Source organism: Melanotaenia boesemani, chromosome 20, assembly GCF_017639745.1.
Source record: "Melanotaenia boesemani isolate fMelBoe1 chromosome 20, fMelBoe1.pri, whole genome shotgun sequence".
Classification (NCBI taxonomy): Eukaryota; Metazoa; Chordata; class Actinopteri; order Atheriniformes; family Melanotaeniidae; genus Melanotaenia; species Melanotaenia boesemani.
Genome location: NC_055701.1, coordinates 12,601,811 through 12,622,234, shown reverse-complemented (window position 1 = coordinate 12,622,234; position 20,424 = coordinate 12,601,811). Strand labels below are relative to the sequence as shown.

Below are 20,424 nucleotides of genomic sequence, written 5' to 3'. Positions count from 1 at the left end.
CCACGCGAACCAGAAACAGCAGTTGCTGTGACGGAGAACGCAAGAGAAAGCCAGGCTGGAGCTGCCCTGGGAAGTCGAGAGTCTGCCAGAATCAACGCAGAACATCGCCATTTAACTACTGGCAACGGGAAAAGACTGGTGAAGCTACAGGTATTTCGTGGACAACTGTTTCAGCAGGCGTTACGTTTATTTCTTAAAAACCCGCTATTCTCTATCTTAGCTTTTCACTCAGGCCTGGGAACGGCCCGTAGCTGAAGAATGGAACAGCAGACCGGGACAGATTTCAAGAGAGAGGGAGGCTGGGTCACACTAGCACTAGCAAACGAGGCCAGTGAGGGGAGACGTCCACGCCTCCAAGAGAGGCTGTGTCTTTGAAAGAGTACCGAATTGTTTCTTTTCACAACTCCTGGCCAGCGTTGTTATATTGCTGAATACTTCTGCTCTACTAATTGGATTGGCCGGCTAACGTTAGTGTCATGTTCACGTTAGTTGGCTAGTTAGCGCTGATGTTAGCTAGCTCATTCATAGTGCAGAGCTGCAGACACTACTAGGATGAACTTCACAAGTGGTGACGAGTCTTTTTCTATGTGCATTTAATCTCTATACGAACTACTGCTGGCCATACCAAGGTCACAGTTAATCCTCCATAGTTTATGATCTTATTTTAGTCATTTTGGGGAAGTGATCTTGACGACATGCTTGCGTCTTCTTTCGATTTCATAGTAATTTGATTATATACGACATGGTGGGCTAGTGGGGCTTATTTAGAAAGGCCGTTATAACACCTAGCTATTTTCTCTGATTATAGGCTTACAGAATTGGCCTTGCAGTAAGGCCAGCTGCTTTTAACGTGTCTTGCTTCAGTAGTCCGTACAAGGCCGGCGATTTACGCCCAGCATGACCAAGCAAGCTGGGACATTGAGTACTCAGCCTGTAACTGCTCTCAGTGAGTGCTGAGGTGGCGTAAGGGGTATCTCCTCTCTCGAAGACCACTTTAGCTGCTGTGACTTATTTGTACTGCTTTTAAAATGCTACACTTGTGCGAGCAAAGCATTACATCTGGATTGAGGTGGTGACTAAATATACCACTACTAAGTGTCTATCAAGTATAGTTCACGAATCAAGTTTGATGCCAAGTGAACTTTGAGCTAAGACTTTACCAGAGGTAATTAGAAATCTGTCCAGTTCCCGGAACTTACTGACTCCAGTTGGAGAAACTTTCAGAGTACTGAATGGTAACCCATGAGCTTCTCTTCACTTCTTATTGAAATTGTGTATATTATGTCTTGTTGGCAGCCTTGATAAACCCTGAGTAGAAACAGTGACAAGTTTTAAGAAAGCAGAACTGTTTTTAGTTTTCCATTTTATCCAGTTTTAGCTGATGTGCACTTTGATACATGTTCATGACCAGTGTTGATAACAGTATGTAATTCGTTTATTACCCTTACAACTTCAGAAAGAACCAGCTTCCTGTTGCCGTAATGATTGCTCTACCTGTGTTGTAATGACTACAGCTTTCTGCATATTCATGGATAATAAAAACTGTTTAATTACAGCTTAGAATATTAATTCATTAAAAGGTAGTACTGTGGCTGTTATGCTTAAGTACTTGAATTAATTTTAATGAGCTACTGTAAAAAACTGCAGCTACAATTAGTTAGAAACTACTACTATATAAAATATTTCACAAACATTTAAATTAGTGGGTTTGAACTTCCATTATGTTTCCACGTTGTATGTCACAATAGTTATTTTTGTAGTTTTCTATTGTATTCCTAACTATGTACTTTTAAAGGACTATCAACTTGGAGAAACTAAGCTAAGATTATCATATGGCTTTGTTTTCAAGTACTGGCTGTGCTGCTTTTTGGGCCTGATAGTTATCAGGAGTTGCCTCTGCTTCCATGGTTGCCAAATCAGGGGCCTGGCCAGCCAAGTGGGTAGATTCCGGGGAGCCAACAGCCCGAGAGGGCTTTGTCCCCCAGGCTCATTTTGATGCTGGAACAGGGCTCAGACTGTATAAGAAAACTCGTGCACCTTCCACTCTGAGGCCTTGGCCTGAATAAAAGAAAGAAAGAAAGAAAGTCTCAAACTTTTGCATCACCTACTCCACCTATACTCTATATGCCAAGAGGCAGTGTTGCTTCAAGAGTTATTTTAGAGCTTAATCTACTCACATGGGAGTTTCCAGAAATATAATGGGAACTACTATAAGATGCTGGTTTATGTCAAAAACCTCGTAATTGTCTTTATAACTTGGTGCACTAAAGTTTTCTTTCTTTCTTAATGCCTAGTTTTTTTTAGAATGATTTCACCCTGGCTATAGGAGTGCATTTTTTCTATGCTGCATATTAGCCTAGATTAAAGGTTTCTGTACTGATATATGGAAGTCAACTGTGCCAGTTTCACAGCTATCATCTGATAAGGCCACATGTGTGAAACTGTATGACAGGCAAGCAGACAAAACAAACAAAAAAAAGATAAACATATATGTTTTTTGACGCAGCATTTTCAACCAGCAGCTGTTCCTCTGCTTGTAACACATATTTATGAGTTTGCTTCTGTAGCTGTAAAAGACTGAGTGGGAAGGAATGCATGCTTGTTGTCAAATACCACACAAATGTAACCAAGGAAGTGAAGTGGAAAGGTTGTAAAAGGCAGATATACTCATTCAGTTATCAAGATAACAGAAAATCAGATGCATTTGTTTTAGGTGGCATCTAAAGCAAAAGAAAAGCATAATAACTTTGTGCTCAGAGGAAAAGTTAAGTGTTTCAGAATTTGATATTGAAATTGTAGGTCCAATATTGACCTGTACCAGATCTGGGTTGTCTTTGCATTTTTTGTATTTTTCTTTTCTTTTTTTTTTGGGAGGAGAAACTACATCAGCACTATACTACTGGACTAAGCCGGACATTGCTCAGGAAGCCTTGCAGTGGAAAGTTATTCTTAAATGTATTATCATGGGTAATCTCCTTAATCCAAATTACTAAAGAGGCCTGCTCTACGACACTGACTCCTACACTGTAGGGTTGCCACAGTATTTTGGTGTAGGATGGGATTGTGCAGCATTTCAGATTACTCACTGTCAGATCCACTCGGTATCATTGACCAAATAATGCTGCTGTCGCCACCCAGTGCTTTAAGTCATCACCATTATCGAAAGACTAGTTTAAACTATTTTTTCAAGTGTATAATGCCATCTATTAAACTGTATGTGTTAGTTTGCAGCAAATACTCTCTCGGTGCAATGATCCTTGAAATGTTTCTGCTATATTTACTGTGCTGGCCTCTTTATTCTGCCTCTTTTATAAATACAACTTCAGCTCAAAATTGCATTTTCAGGTAATAACATAACAACAACAAAAACATTTTATGTATTTTAATAGATACAGAAAAAAGGTAAGGGTGAAAGGGAAGAAATCTGGGAAAATTGAAGCTTTAAGATTTCATTCCAGTTCATTCTTACTGTATACTCCCAAGGAGCTGCAACATGTATCAGCTAAGAATGTATTTGGCAGATACTGAACTGATGAAGTCTGAGGACCTGTTGACTCTTTAAATTGTGAGATTGAAGACAAAGCTCCTCCCTTGGCTTTAAGCTGGTAGGGGCCAAACTGCAGCTGCAGCAGACCTCAGCTGTGACCCTTGCATGCGAGTGTATTTTTGCCTCTTGCAAATCCATCCCAATATGAGTTTAGAACACCACCATGTTGTCTCTGGGGTAGGTGGAAGAAGTAGAGAACTGAGGAATGAGATGGCGAGACATCTTCTTTTTTAGTCTAGTCGTCCTTCTGATGTTATTGACCTATTTTGCCCCCAGATAAGCAAATCTGAGTTAAGTTGAATCTCTTATTCTTAGCTAATAACCTTTTTTTAATAATAACTTTTAAAATCCCTTTTTTATATTTGGCTCTTCCAGTCCATGTGTTGGCCCGCCTCTCTCGCTGTGAATCTATATAAATGTAAATAAGATGTTAAGCTGTCTAGCAGGGGTAGTGCTGTCTAATTGGATCATATCACTAAGAGAGGATAGGGTAAGTTCTCACTTGCACCATCTCAGCACTCTTAATGTACATCCACCCGCTATGCATGCATCTCATAAAGCAGTGGTTGACCTGCAAATTAATATTTGCTCAGGGGGGCACAGAGGAGTGCAAGAATTTTAATAGATCAAAGTACCTCATGCTGAATGCACAGATTCATTGAAATATTATATTTAAAGAAATGTGTAAAGCAGCAGCCTTAAACTAGTGTGTGAATTGTAGAACCTAAGTGATCCTTTTCTTCCATTTCTCAGAATGGCGGTGGATATCTATGACTCTCAGTACCTTCTCATCCTGGCCCCCTCCCTGGTCATTGCCCTCATGTTCCTATTCTTCTGGCTCTTCATGAAAGAAACCTCTTACGATGAGGTGCTGGCCCGGCAGAAACGAGACCTCAAACTGCCACCAGCCAAGCCGGACCTCCGTAAGAAGAATGAAAAGAAGAAGAGCAAGAAGAAGGAGACGGCCAGTGGGGGAAGTGGTGGAGGTGGAGAGCTGGAAGAAGATCTGCAGGATTTTGATATGACCGATGGTGCTAACAGCTCCAGTCTGGAGGTAGAAGAGGAACCTGCAGCAGAAGTTACACCAGAACCTGATCCGCCTGCACCTGCTGCCTATGTACCTGTTTCAGTGTCACAAGAGGCTCCTGCTGGTCTGAGGGAGAGAAAGAAAGAAAAGAAAAAGGAGAAAAAGGCTGCAAAGGCTGCTGCCGCCGCCGCCGCTGCAGCTACAGCATCTTCTCTCTCAGAGGAATCGGAAGTTCAGGATTCCAAGCCAGTCAGCCACAAGCCTGATGCCCCTCCAGCTGCAAGCAAACAGTTTAGCCCTCCTTCGCCAAAAGTTGAGGTTCAACCTCAGGTCCAAGCTGTTCAGGCTCCTGTTCAGGCACAGACACCTCCCCAGATCTCTGGGAAGAAGAAGGAGAGGAAGAAGCAGAAAGCAGAGCCTGGTCAGTAACAAGGGCTAAAGTGTAATTGAGGGGTTTGGGGAAGAGGGTGGGTTTTTTGGGGGTAAATATAACTTGCTAATTAACTGTTTTATTTGGTTGTTACTTTAATCAAAGGGCAGAAATAATTTTAAGTAAAATCTGAGAGGGAAAATGGAATTCTTTGCCGCATCCAATGATTTTATCCCTGTGGCTTTAAACTGACTGTCTTCTTTGCTGTCTTGTCTGATTCTAGTGGATGTGCAGCAGGTAGAGGTGAAAGCAGAGCTGACCCCAGCACCAGTCAAGAAGGAAGCTCCCATTGCAGCTGAAACCAAAGTTCTGGATGGGGCACCTCCAAGTGCCACTGGTGGGAAAAAGAAGAACTCTGCCAAGAAACAGAAGACTGAGCCTGGTAATAAATTGAACTATTATTATCATTAGTATTGTTATTTATTTTAAAGGCCTTTGGGCCAATTTTAAGAGCCAATAAAAGAATAGATAAAAATGCTTTCATTTCCTTGGTGTAGATATTTGTTAAAAAAATCCAGCACAAAAGGAATTTTAGTAATATTTCTTCCTCAAAACCTCTTCCTGTTATCGTTCTTAAAATTCAGTTGATGATGCAAATTCAGCAGCTTCCGCCAACCACCAGGCAGCCCATAATAATGATGTACCATCCACCAAAGGGTCTGGCAAGAAACAGAAGAATGAGGCTGATAAAGGTTAGAGGATTTTTTGGGGGGAGACATGCTTCTAAATACTATCCATCTGTTTAATATTCTCCAAAAACTAAACTATACTCACCTACTGATCAACAGAGAACACAGAGGTGAAGCTGAAGGAGCTGCTCTCTGGTCTGTCCAGCCTAGCTCTTTCAGAAGCAGAAGCCATCAGTGTGATTGCTCTCCTCCGAGAGAAGAACCCTAATGCCTTGGATGCCTGGCACAAAGTAAGAGATTAAAACATGATGAACATAAGTTGGTGTTGTAACATATGACATGTTTAACTATTTCAAATTGAAGTGAGGCCTGATATTTGTAGTCAGACCTCTAATACCTGCTTTTTACACGTCCTGTATATCTTCAATAGTCTGCAGGTAGGCCTGACCCAGCTGCACAAGAACGAGAGAAATTTCTTACAGTTCTGCAGGAGGAAGCCTCGATTGCCAAAGACAAAGTGAAACAGCTCAGTCAGGTCTAGATTCCAGTGCTTCACGTTATGATAACTTATTAATTTAATGCAAAAATGTTAGTTTTTTTCCTTTTTTCCCCTTTTTTCAGTCAGAAGTTTAACATGTCTTCTTGCTTTTTTTTTACTGTAGGAGCTTCAGCATGAAAAGCAAAAAACAGGACGGGTGGAGGCCATGATGAGAGAGCAACGTACAGCCACAGAGAAGGAGCTGGGAGGCATGCAGGCCAAAGCACACCAGGAGCTCCAGACCATGCAAATAAAGGTAAATGCTTGATGATGACTTATTAGGACAGGTAGACAAGTAACATAAAAGAGAAAAAACACTGTATTACTGATTTCATGTGGTAAAGTGAAATATATGGGGACTTTTAATGTGAAAACACTGAACACTCTTCAAGGTTACACTGTGAAATGATTAAGATTGAATTCTGTTGTTTGTGTGTAGTGTCAGCAGATGAGGGAGCAACTGGACAGCCAGATCACTCGACTGCAGCAAGAGAACACTATCCTCAGGGACGCGGTCAGCACAGCTACCAACCAGATGGAGAGCAAGTCAGTGTTATACTCTCTCCTGTGCTCCTTACATGTCTTCTCATCTTAATAAAAGACTCAGTGATCCAGTTCATGCTAGAATTTCAGTTCATTGCGTTCATCGATGACATTACTAAAGACCTACTACTTTCCTTTCTTTTCATTTGCATTTTTAATGTTGTAAATAGCCATTTTTCATTTTTGGGATGCTTGTTGAAAACCACTTTGACTTAACTTCCAACTTGAAATGTGTTATTTTAGTTGCATTTTTACACAATGGGAATGTGATTTTTGTTTTTAGTAATTAGCTTCTTCAACAACTTTCTACAGTAATGCTCCATTAACCATTTTCATATCGGGTGCTTGATAGGAATTCAGCAGAGCTGAACAAGCTGCGTTCTGAATATGGCAGTCTGATGAAAGAACTGGCAGACAGCAACAGCAAGCTTCAGCAGGAGGAGCACCAAAGGAAGTCACTGGAGGTCAGCTACAAGCAGAACGTGTCCCAGCTGGAGGTACGCTAATCCAGATGCACAACTTGCTTATTTAACCTGTGCTTCAGTTTCTCCAGCCAAGACAAAAGAACCGAGTTGTAGGAGACCTGTGCTTGCCGCATAGCTTCACATGTGACTATCGGGTGTGGCAGCATTACTGGGGAAATGGGGTGGGGGTGGTTGTAGTGGTTGTAGTGGAAGTCCTGGGGAGGGTTGTGGGAAACAGAACCTGAGATGGGAGGGTTTGTTGGCTTTAGAAGCTGGAATGTTTGAGGCTTTGTGCTGTGTATAAACACCACTTTTCCTGTTACTCACTCAGATCAGCCCTGCCTGTCTTTTAATGCAACACAATTGTCAGAAGGAAATTTAAGTTGCTGGCTTGACACAGATGAGATATCGTGAAGAACTTTAGAGTTGCACAGTCTAAACATTTAACAAAATGGTCCACAGAATTATATTTAAGCTTGCCATTGATATAGAGAGAGGTTGAGAGCTCTCTATTTTTTTAGATATAGAATTATTTCTCAACATCTGTGCCTGCTGAAATGGTGGAGGCTCTAGTTTGCATGTGTAACGTATTAAAAAATTTACACAAGTTTGTTCATGTTTTTCTCCCCAGGCCCAACTACAGGATGCAAAGCGACGCTGGGAAGAGGTGCAAAACTTCCTCCACAAAGTCAGTTCTGAAAGAGAGCAGCTTCAGGCCTCTAACCAAGGTGAAAAAAACACAAACATTTAAAAAAAAAAAAAAAAAAGCGACAACCTGGAAGTCTTGTATGTTCTTACCAAGTGGAAGAGACTTGTCAGGTCACATACCGAAGCTGAATGTTTGTGTTTGCAGAGCTCCACAACAAGCTACTGGCAGCTGAGACAGAGATGAACAACAAGAACAAAGAGATCCAGACCTTACACGGCAGCCTAACTGAAGCCATGGTCTCAAAGGACTGTCTGGAGCAGAGAGTGATGGAGCTAAGGGAAATCTCTCAGCACAGTATGCCAGATGAATCCATGCAGGCTCGAGTTCAGGTGAGGCATACCAACATCACTCATTTATCAAAAATAAATCTGTTTTTTTGTAGATTAAACAACAGAGAGAAAGCCATACCAGGGAAAGAGGAACTGGTTCTTGTAATTGAATGGAATAACATCATACTGATAGAAAATAAAGCTTAATCGGGTTGTATTGGGTCCTAAAGCCCAATGTGCTTCAGTCTACACTGAGATGCAGCATAAATGAATAAAATAAACTAAAATTTCGTAATACTAACTTACGCAATCTGTTTTAACAGGAACTTATGAATGAAAACAAAGGTCTTCAGGTCCAGAAAGACAGCCTGCAGGCACAGATCTCCTCACAGGTATGGGTCACCTTTACTCACTAAAAGTCAGGTTAAGATTTCTAACAATATTTTTGTAAATATGTTGGTTAAAAAGATTTGTCTGTTCTACATTTAGGCCACTCATGTCTCCCACATTGAGGAGCTACAAAAGCTGTAAGTAACATTTTTATCTTGACAGACTTTATGAATTCATTAAAACTGATACTCTAAAGCTCTGTTAATGTAATTGTGCCTTTTTTCTTCTCTTCTGTCAAGGCTGGCTGATAAGGAGTTGCAACGGAAGAGTCTGGAGGATTCTCTAAATGCTGAGAGGAGCAGCGCAGCCAGTAGAGAAACTAACATGCAGGTATGGTGAAAAGTGAGCCTCATGTGCAGCTTCCTGTGCTAGGAAATTCCTGGTTCATTAGTTTGCAGGAATTTGTATTGAGGGGTGTATGAATTTATGACTGCGTACACCATCATGGCAGAGAGACAGTGTTCTCATTCAAGGATTCAAAATGGGCATGCTTTATTTCTTGGCAGTTTTGAAATGATTGTGCTGTCTGTTAGTCCCATCTTTCTTTTTAGCATAATAAATGTAACTTTTCATCTGCAGGCTTTGCACAATGATAACATGTCACTGAAGGCAGAGATTCAGAATCTGCAGGCACAGATTTCTGATCAGGTTAGTTTTCTACATCGAATAATTAAAAAAATACAAAAATGAAAATCTTCATGTGTTTGTTTTTTTTCCTCCTGTTTGATTTTGGTTCTCCACATGCAGGCTGCATCCCAGCTGGCTTTGGACCAGTTCCAGAAGAGGTGGGTGTAAAATCTGGAACAAGTTTTGAATTAATTGATAAGGTCTTTTCTTTTATTTTATATATCAAGCTAATAACCTGTTATTAAGAAATGAAAGACTTAATGAAACATTGCTTCTCAACCAGTGTCTGGGAGAAGGAGGAGAGCATGAAAACTGTTGAGGGGCTTTTGGAGAAGGGGTTGATTGAGGTGGCTAACAAGGAAGAGGAACTCAAGGTAAGGTTTCTGTCTGTTTTCAGTATAATTTCTGATAAATAAACATTTTAAAACAACTTTCCTCCCAAATTCAGACTATTAGAGGGGAAAATGAAGCACTAAGGCAAGAAATCGACAATCTCAAGGGAAAGACAGCAGAACAGGTAAAGTCTTAGATCACATTAAAAAAGATTTACTGAGTGTTTGTATCTGTGTTTTTTTTTCTACTTACTACTTTATCTCATTAAAGGCATCATCACAGTTAATAGTGGAGGAACTCCAGAGCAGGTAAGATCAATCGAGCTGATTCCAGTATTTATCTCAGTATTTATTTATCTGATGAGGTCATAACTTACAATATTGCAAATATTGTGCATGAACTTTAGCTTCGCCATCACTGTCAAAGTGACATGTCCAGAAAACAGGTGCTTAAAAACATTAATCATATTTTAAGTGGGATAAAAATGCAAATATATAACTTTAGTTTCAATGTATCTGAGAAATGAAGTCCAGCCATGCTTTATACACTTACTGAGATACAAAAAAAGAAAAAAAAGTACTTCATAAGTACTAATAAGTCCATGTTATGATTTTATTGTAAGCACATTAGAGTAATTCCTCCCTGGCAGTTCTGAATGCTTTGTGTAATTCTTCTAAAAGCTAATTTCCACTGGTATGAAAAGCCCTCTTATAGATGATGTTAACATACTGCAGATGTAAATATCAGCAGATATTATGTGGTTTCAGAGTGTTTTGTGTAACTAGGTCTTGTTTCATTGTGCTGCATAGCATCCAAGAGAAGGATCTGAAGCTGAAATCGATGGAAGAGAGTCTGCAGGCAGCACAAGACAGCTGCTCTGCCAGAAAGAAGACTGTTGAGGTGTGGACTTTTCCATTCCCATTAAGCAGTTTTCATCAGATCATTATTTATATGTTCCATTGTCCCCATTTGAGCCGTTTTTGTCTCATAGACTCTGGAGCAGCATTCAGCTGCCCTGCAGGCAGAGCTGGAGCAGCTGAGACAGAAGGAGACACCGGATGAGTTGACCAGTTCTGTTGCACAGCTCCAAGAGCTCCAGACCCAGTAAGATAACCCCTATTCTTTTCACCATGCAATAGAACCACTCTTGAATCCTTCTTTTTAAGTCAGACTGATGTTGAGCAAATCTGAACTCCAGGCTTGAGGCAAAGGACCAGAAAATCCAAATGTTGGAGGCTGAGCTTGAGACAAAGACAAAGGAGCTGAGTGGGAAGGTGGAGCAGATACAACAGGTGAGAGAGGATTTTAGAAAAGTTGTACAATGAAGTGCATTAAAATTAAGTGATATTCAACCTGAGGGATCTCTTGAATGAGCTAAAGGGTCAGGGTCCTGTTTCTTTGGGGACATATTTAGCTCTAATTCGGTCCTTTTCCCCCTTCTCCCGCGTTCCTATAGCAGTCCCACACAGGAGTGCCAAACCCAGAGCTCCTTGAAGCGTAAGCGTTATAATATTCTTCCCGATAACATTTTAATTTTTGAGGGCCTTTCACGATAATGTACATAATGTATAATAAATTGCATAAATTGTGTGATTTTACCGTCATCTTTCAGGTTGTCAGAGAAGCAGAAGCAAGTCTGCAGTCTGCAGGGCGAACTGGCCGAACTGAGGGACGCACTGGAACTTCACAGGAAAAAGAACAATGTAGGTTTCCTGCATTTATGACCTTAGCTTGAATGCTACTGGAGGCTCTGGTTTATCCTTTTGAGAGATTGTGCTTCGTCCTTTGTGTACTACAATAAAGCGTTCTCCCTCACACAGGCTTGCACACTGCATCCATACTCCCTGTTCTCCACTGCCACTTAGTCTCACCTGTTTTGCTTTTTGTTCTTTAAATTGATATTTTTGTTTTGTTTCTAGCTAAATGGAAATCCCTCTACTAAATGGTGTACATGCAACATAATTCCACACATCAGCACAAGTGTGTATTTTTATTGGTATTGTTATAACTGAGCATTATATAAGAGGGCTTCCAGCCTATTCTTTTTGTGTTTGCCATTGGTCATTACTCTTTCAGCAAGCTTGTGTTTGTGGATGATTCAGAGCATTAGAAACTCTCTTTTTCTCAGAAAAGTGTATTTGAGTTGAGAAGCAGAAGCATATTATTTAATGTACTCTATTTTAAGATATTTAACTCATTAGAATATTTTAACTTTATATTATTCATATTGTCTTTACCTATACGTACTATTAAGACTGGGACTCTAGAAGATTTTGTTGTTGTTTTTATTTTCCACTTCTGCTTCTAGCGTTGGAGCATAGGTGAAAACTGGAGTCATTTTCAAAATGACAAATGCGTTCGGATTGTTCTGTCACTCTAGCAGGTGTTAATTGAGGGTCACTAAATGCACCCCCCCCCCCCCTCTCCTCGAGGCTAAACTGAAAGTAGTATCTCTCTGGAACTGACCAAAACAGGAGCTTCGGGAGAAAAACTGGAGTGCAATGGAAGCTCTGTCAACCACCGAGTCCATACTTCAAGGGAAACTCAGCAAAGCTGTCAAGGTTCGACACCTCACTTCAGTCTGCTTCACTCTAGCTCCGATCTGATGCACTCCCTTCAAAATGCTGTGTTTTGTCATATTTGACCCAGTGAAATCTTTTTTTTTCACAATCATCCATAACAACGCTGCATACTCATTTGCCTTACTTTTACTTTTTCCATTTTTATTGTTTGGCCTCAAGATTTTTTTAAATTGCTTTTGTTTTGAACTGTTAAACACGCAACTTGTTAGCATTTCATATTTGAACAAATATTGCTTCTTTTTTTTTTTGGAGAGCATATATATTTTGTCGTTAAGATCAGGCCGATGCTCGGAAATGAGTTTGCAGTGATTAAGCCCTTCACTAGATGTCATTAGATTGAGATTGTGGTTATCATTTCACAGCTTCCTGTCTTTCTTTTAATGCAGCATGGCATGTTTTCTTCATTCTGCGGTGCGCCATCATACTGTCAATATAACTCATTTTAATAACTGAACCATTTAATCATATGCGACAGTCCTGTGATGCTTCTTAATGATCTGTTTTCACAATTGAAACATCTTTGATCTCAGCTGGGATTAACAAGTTTCATTTAAAGCAGTTGCGAGTCTCTTCAGGTAGTCATGAAGCTGGCAACCAGATAGTTTAACCGTTAGTGAGGTGTGTGTACTTTTGCCCTCTAACCCTCTCCTTACATTATCTAAGGGTACATGCTGAACTGTGTGCAGCAGCTGATCCTCTGCCATTATAGTACAGTAGAAAGCACCTTCTAAGAGCTGAACCAGGGAGTTCCTTTGCCGCTGTTGTGTACCATCAATGCCAGTTGTATTTAACATCACATTTGTTTCAAAGCTGCCTGTGATGGCGTGTTAATGTAAACAGTGATCGCAGTGCCAAGTTGGTTCTTCTTCTTGGCCTCAGTGACATTGCGTTAATCTTGGCTTATTATTGCATGTTTGATATCCACCTGTTGATTTTATTGAAGTGCTTCAAGGTACTTTTACTGTTTCATGAAAGTAGTTTGACGTATTTGCTGTTTGAAGTGGACTAAAACATTCTAGATGCTCTGAATCTGAGGACTTTGGTGAAAATGTGATTTATTGAAAGTCATCCATGTGTTGTCATTGTAAGCAGGAGGAGTGAGACAGTGTTTAAGTCATGACACAAGATGATACTGCATGAATAATTTCTGCTTTTGATTTGGAGAAGCCTCTATGATGAATTAATGACTGATTTAAATCAGGAAGGTAAATTGTGGTGATATTTTCTTGTATGACAACTGGACCCTGGAAGCGCATTACTGAGGTGTTGGTGCAGCGAGTTCTCAATCTCTTCCTTTTCTTGTGTTCTTGTACATTCTTCCCTTTTTAGGAGAACCAGGAAGCATTAGCGATGTCTCAGGCTGAGTGTCGAGATGTTCTGCACAGACTTCTTCCTCATGTGCCTCTGCCTTCTGAACAGGTATTGACAAAGCTGTATTAATAACTCCAGGATAATTGAACCAGAGTCCTGCTGTATCAGTCATGTTTGATTTAAATTTTTACAACTCTTTACCAGAACCATCAGGACTGGCTGCAAAGATTTGAGAAGGCAGTAGCTGAAAGCTCAGCTACACAATCCAGCCCAGCAACAGGAGACTCTGAGGTAACCTAAATAATTAAAATGGCAAATCAAATATAATTCCTTGTTATGTTGAGCCTATAAATGGATAAATACTGTTTATAATGTAGGAACTAGCTGAGAAACTGAAAGAAGCCGAGGATACCCAAAGGATTCTGCAGAAAGACTGTGAAACCTACAAGAAGGTTTTGGCAGAAACGGTGAGAGATTTTTTAAATACACAACTTTGTGGGGTATGGTCGAATAGAAAATAAAAAAATCACTCCATATCTAAAGCTCTTTTCCAAGAACTCTTTTGCAAAACATCTTGGGGTTTCGGAAAGATAGAGAAAATCAGAAGGACTTGTGATAAGACCACTGCCTGCACTTACACTAACAGGCACTGAAACTATAGATAATTATATGAAATATAGAGACTGTATGTCATTTTAGGATGATAAGCTATTAAATATGACCTTATCAGTGTTTGTAATTAAGAAAGAAGAATAAAAAAGTGAAAATTGTGCTGTAAGGCTCCTCACACTTACTGTCCTCAAATTTATCCACAAAGCAGTTACCACAACTTTAATGAACATTATCAAGCATCGCTTTGAAAGTGGCAGCTGCAGAGAACTGTGGGAAGGAATTATCTACCGTACTTTCTTTAATAAAGGATGCTATGCTAAGGAGGTAGTAATGGAAAATTCTCAGACAATTAAAAAAGACTATTAATTAATAAACTGTTTAGACCAGACCTGTGATTGCATGGTGGTCTTTCTTCCAAACTGAGCCACCATTCTTGTTGGGTCCACAGGAGGGTATCCTGCAGCGTCTCCAGAGCAGCGTCGAGCAGGAGGAGTCTCGCTGGAAGGTGAAGCTGGAGGTATCGCAGGCGGAGCTCAAGGAGGTATGTGTTCAAGTTTGGTAGGCAACAACTCTCAGTCAGAATTCTGAGTATCTGAGGTCATGTATGATAACACCACACGCTTGTTTTATTCAGCCACTCTTGTTCTTTTTACCTCAGATGAACCACAAAGTTGCAAGCTTGGAGCAGGAGATTGAGAGACTAACTGATGGAGCAGAGTTGGAGAATGTTAGTCCTTTTTAAACACACCTCCCACATCTAAACTTCCATATATTTTGTAAGGCTTCATGTGTTTTTACATTTATGCTTCGCTCTGTAGATGAAAAGAGAAAAACAGCATCTGGAGTCTGAGTTGGAGAGGGCGGAGCGTGAGAGCGCCACCTATGTGACAGAAGTCAGAGAGGTGAGTGGGAGCTAAGGCATTGTGTTCAACGTGCTGTGGCAAAAGCATGAGCTCTGTTGTGTCAGTTAGTTAATTAGATATATTTTAAACATGTAATAATCAGACATTAATGGACAGACATAAATATATAAAAATAAATGAATTAATTTAAAAAAATTAACCATAAGGAGTGGGAGGATGTAAAACCTTTTATTACCCTACCCCCATTTTAGTAAATCAGTATAGTTTAAACACTTAGCTTCCAATAATAATAATAATAAATAATAATAATAATACCATTATTATTCTTGATATGGTAATAACCAATACACATAACTGAAGATGACACAAAAATACATTAATAACAAAAAATAAATAAACATTGAACACCCAGGGATAATCAAACACCCTCTTTATTTCTTTACCTTGTAAAAGTAAATTCTTATGCTTTTTTTTTATTATTTGGTTTATATTTGGACATTCCCTTTGGAACACTTAAGGTACTACATTGGGCCTTAAGTGTTCAGAAATTAAATTTACCTTAAGTTAAAACCCCCTTCACTTCCAGTGAATAGATTTTTTAATGTTTTCTGGTAGGAGATTGTTTTTGATTTTAAATGGAATTTATGCTGTCTGAAATTCCACAATGTCTCTAAATTTTATGAGTCTTGATTGTAAGAAGAATAAGTTTGTATAAATATATTTTGCCCCGTGAATGATCTGTATTGCTTTCTTTTGCAAAATGAGTAGTAGATGTATTGTACTAATGTAGTTATTACACCAGACCTCTGCACAGTAAATGAGATATGGAAGAGCTAATTAACAGTATAGTATGTTGAGTGATTTTTGATTCAGTTCCTGTTTTGCTTTATTTAATACCTCGATGCATCTCACAATTTTGGTTTGAACATGTTTAATTAGTGAATTCCAGATTTTTTTTCATCTATCAGCACCCCTAAAAATGAGATTTTCAATAATAACTCCATCCAACTTTATCTGTAACTACAAATTAGTTCTGTGATTACCACAAAGTATTATTCTTGTTTTGCTCCAGTTAAATGATAATTTATTTCTGTCCAACCGTGCTTTTAATTTATTTAGTTCACTATTAATTACTTGTGTTAGAATTTGTAAGTCACTGCCAGAACAAAAATGTTTGTGTCATCAGCAAATAAAACCATCTTGCATACTTTTGAAACCTTGCATGTATCATTGCTATAAAAGTATGAAGAGTTTCCGGCTCAGCACTGACCCCTGAGGGACGCCACAAGTAATGTCCAAACAGTTACGAGCTCATATGAGTGGGCTTGTTATATACATTTTGCAAGCTGGATTTTGGGGTATAACAAGTTTAAATGACACAAAAACTGAACATTGTTGATCTACTCATGCATTACATAGGCACCTCTTATAATAGCTTTATTTTTACAACACTGGTTATTTAGTCATGCACCTCAGGATCCTCTGATTTATTATTGTGTTGCTGCACCAAAGAATATAATCAGATATATTTTCATAGAAGCCTTAAAGCCTGATTGACTTCTGTCACTGTTTAGATTCTTTCCTAGTAGCACTTTCCTGGATAAACTCCCAACCTCTATTAAACAAATCATCTCAAACTTAATTTCAGCTCAAAGATCTGTTGACTGAGTTGCAGACCAGACTTGATGGCTCATATACAGAAGCTATCAGGCAGAATGAGGAGCTGAGTTTGGTAAGCGTGGATTACCCTCTAGTTAGAGCTCCTTTAAAAGCCTTTTCCCTACTGCACTGAGTGGTGGCTCGACACTGGCTGCCACAGGATGGGGCTCTTCAGCTGCTGCTTAACTGTGGGTCATCAGTCACAACAAATGGGGTCATGTGGTGATGCTTTTAACATAGATTTGTAAACTAAAAAGACAAATCAGATTGTGAGTGATGATTCACTTTCCCTCTTTTTCTACTCCTGCATTCTACTTAATCTGACTGTCACAAGTCTATCGTGGCTTACTAGTTAACTTTTTCTCTGCAGTGGCCCAAAATATGTCTCATTTTTATGATTCAGCTTTTACTAACTGCTGCTTTAGTCTTTAAATGTTCATTCTTATCTGATTAGCTCATAGTCTTTGTCTTGCATAAATGTGGGATTTTTTTGTGGTTATCACATGTCAGTAGTTGTAGATTAGTTTGGCTGTGTTCAAACCACCGAAAGCACTATTAGAACAGTTTCCTACTTATTTATAACAAAGAAAAATAAACAAAAACTCAAACTGAATTATTAAGACTGCCTTTGTTACATTGTCTTATAACACTGGTCTGTTAGGTACAAATTTTTTCTCTGTTTCATTGTAGAATCAAGGACATAAATGGCAAGTTTGTTTATGAATACTTGATGTAATTTGTTAGTGAGCTGAGGATATGGAAGAAAAAAGTTACTGTATCAGAGATAACTTTACAGAGTTATTAAAACAGATTTTAATTCAGTGTATATTTTTATGGTGTCATATGAGTGAATGTGTTAGTCAGACTGAACTTCCTGGATTGTGACTCATCTTCTTACTGGTAACTGTTGCAACAAACCCACAAGAATAAAGTGCTATTTTGGGTTTGAACATTGCCTTAATAGGCTAAGCAGCCATTGTCCTTTTGATGTAATCAGTGTTGGTGGGAGGATGTTGGATCCTTTGTGTACTTTCTGAGAAATCAGGAAGTAAACTTCGAGAAATCAGGAAGTAATCACTTGTCAAATTTCTGTTTTAATTCTAGCTAAAAACTCAGCTCACTGAGACGCTGTGCAAGTTGGAGACCGAGGAGAACGAAAGGCAAAAGGTGGCTGGTGACCTGTACAAGGTAACCCAATTTGTTGTTCACAATACAGCCATTAAAACTGCAGGCTTCATTGTTAAGAGGAATTTTCTGGTCTTTTCCACAGGCCCAGCAGTCTCTTGATTCGATCCAGGGTGAGCTCTCAAAACTAACAGACAACGCTGATGACCTGATAGAAAACAGCAGTTTGTCATCACAGAGGGTAAGAGTCTCGCCCAGTTTGGGTGACGCAACGAGACTTTTTCTTTATAAAAGTTGGTGATGCTTTATCATCAGGCTTAAAGAAGCTATTTTGTCTGTGGTAGGAAGAGATTGACAGGAAGGAGAAAATGACTGCAGGATTGAATCAGACAGTCAGAGAAATGCAACAGCTGCTCCAAGCCGTCAGCCAGCAGCTCACTAAGGGACAGGAGGGTGTAAGTTCCTGTCACTTGCCAAAAGATAACATTGTGATATCATCTTGTTTTTTTTTTATCTTATCTTGGAACTGTGTATTTGAATGTTCAGGCTGAACATGTGTGTTTCTACAGGAAGCTGACAAGGATCTGCCCAAGGTATAGTGCGAGGATGATGGTACCACACAGCTGCCCTGACTGCACTACAGAGACCACCTTTGACCTTCAGTCTCATCACTACCACACAGTACCATACTGTCACACCTAGCCACCTCCTCCCTCCCAACCTCTATCACCTCACCTGTACTGTAGGCAACTAACTCCAACCCAGGGGCTGGTAAACCACTTTGAGACTTGCTGTTGGCCATAAGGGAGCAGGCAGAGGTTACTGTTCAATTCCAAACACTCCAGACATGGTACCAAAACACAAACTACTCCACTCCAGCCACATTCCTCTTCTTTTGCAGCATCATCATTTTTATTCTACACTTAAAGAATTACCTCCAGCATAATTTAAACTGTGTGGCAACCATTCCTCTGTTTAAAAAAAAAAGTATTTTTCCAATGAAATCCTTTTGCAGTAGTTTTTGTCTCAAAGGCAGAGATGCAAATTTCCACCTTAACAAATTTTGGGTTTTCAGTCCTTCACTTCTTAACTTAAAGTTATGTATTGTTTAAATGTACCAGTTAGGACCTGCTGAAATACACTATGTTGTTGATCTGTTGATTTGCCTCCTGACCAGACAATTACCACAAATTATATATCATCGTGCATCCATTGCTCCATGCATACTTTGGCTCAGTACTGGGTGGGAGAAGGGAAAGCAGAAGAGATCTCGGCATGCCAGACAGGTCACTACATGACTGTAACTATGGAGATGCATGGACAAATTGTAGTCAGGTCTGTACTGCAGCTCCAAAGATAAGGGAGTCTGTGACCCTGGCAGTGAGAGGGGAAGGCCGGGTCCACCGTTTAGGTTTTTAATCCTACCACAACTACTCTAGAAACAAGCGTCCCATTTCAGCTGTAATCAACACTCGCTATAATGTTGCTAAATTCATTAACACTGAGATTTTCTTCTTTTTGTAACGGGTGATGTTAATAAAAGGGATGCTTAATAATTCTGTCCAGTGTTCTGTTTTATTTCCTCCACTGCAATCTTTCTTTTTAACACTGTGGGGCAGCACACAACCTTGGTTGATGTTACACACAGATCTAAAAACTTGAATGTGCACAAGAAGTTGCAAAGCTTCTGTTCATATAGCTTTTGCTAGCAGGTTAATACAGCTTGGAAATACAATAAACTTGTTTTTCATGTGGTGTTATTTTAGGAGGGATGCAAAGATTCTCGATACTCAGTTGCCTCAATTATGGAACATTTGGGTGTGATCAGTTTCCTGTGACAGGAATGCAGGTTTGATCCCTCAGAACGGGACACTTTATTTTGTAGAGCTTTTAGAAAACATTTTCTATCAGAGGAAATATGGGAATAGAAGTCAGTCCTAGTGCTGGAAAAAAACAGTGAAAGTATACTGTAAGCCCTCAAAAAGCATGCACACAATAACAATGTACAGATGTCATAGACATGCATTGAATTTAAATGTTTTAAATTCAAGTTATATGCGACCAAACCCAAATCTTTGCTGGCTTTATCAGCACAGAAAGCTGTCGCTCTCCTGCATGTTAAAAGGCCTTTAAAACAACAAGACTGTTGTCCTAGCTGAGAGGGTGGGGGTGTCGGGTCAGGAGCACGAGCAACATGGGATCAGCACATTCTTCACATTCTCCCACACTGTCATGCTACAGTCAGCTGATTGGAGATCTGGCTTTTACTTTCATGGAAACCTTGCGACGCTATGTGCACAACAGCATCTTCAGTGTGCTCTTTTAACCAGATGAGAAAGCCTGTCACAGCTTGCTGATAGACGTTGCAGAGCTGCATGTGCGCAGTCTATTGTGAAATACCAGCTTCCAAATGCCAGTTTACAGGATGTTGTTTGCATGAGTGAGTGTGATGTCATCTCAAAGTTTGACGAGAAATCTTCTGTCATTCCAATTCCTGGGGAAACCTGACTTGTAATCTTTTGTAGGAATATGACGCAGAATAAAAGATGTGGGAAAATCCCATGGAAAAAAAGCTGCCTGAGGTCATACTTCTTATGCGTAAAGCTTACCAGTAGGCAGCTGGGAAGTTAACATGAGCTTTGCGCTTCCCTTATCATCACTGCTCACAGTCCCTCAATTGTGCAATTTAGCCTGTTGAAGTAGGCCTCTGTTCTGCATGCTCCTTGCCTGGTAACACTTGACTCCTCCTCCTAAACATAGATTTGC

General features: G+C 39.7%; 1 protein-coding gene across 6 annotated transcripts; it reads left to right on the top strand.

The window, feature by feature from the left end:
- Window positions 1–9: 9 nt before the first annotated feature.
- ktn1 (kinectin 1) lies at window positions 10–19,219 on the top strand. Of its 6 annotated transcripts, none has more exons than XM_041971629.1 (36): window positions 10–150; window positions 4,301–4,995; window positions 5,228–5,386; window positions 5,589–5,696; window positions 5,793–5,923; window positions 6,064–6,168; window positions 6,296–6,427; window positions 6,611–6,717; window positions 7,067–7,211; window positions 7,810–7,906; window positions 8,032–8,216; window positions 8,480–8,548; window positions 8,646–8,683; window positions 8,786–8,876; window positions 9,126–9,194; window positions 9,294–9,331; window positions 9,457–9,547; window positions 9,622–9,690; window positions 9,777–9,814; window positions 10,316–10,406; window positions 10,498–10,610; window positions 10,705–10,798; window positions 10,966–11,003; window positions 11,119–11,209; window positions 11,981–12,067; window positions 13,418–13,507; window positions 13,604–13,690; window positions 13,777–13,866; window positions 14,460–14,552; window positions 14,670–14,738; window positions 14,830–14,913; window positions 16,523–16,606; window positions 17,638–17,721; window positions 17,804–17,899; window positions 18,003–18,113; window positions 18,228–19,219. In XM_041971629.1, exons 2-36 carry the CDS (start codon window positions 4,302–4,304, stop codon window positions 18,255–18,257), a joined length of 3,798 nt encoding a protein of 1,265 aa, XP_041827563.1. In that variant the 5' UTR covers window positions 10–150; window position 4,301; the 3' UTR covers window positions 18,258–19,219. The 6 variants fall into 6 exon arrangements, with proteins under 6 accessions (XP_041827563.1, XP_041827562.1, XP_041827567.1 ...); XM_041971628.1 differs by having other exon boundaries at window positions 10,963–11,003; XM_041971633.1 differs by lacking the exon at window positions 11,981–12,067.
- Window positions 19,220–20,424: the final 1,205 nt, after the last annotated feature.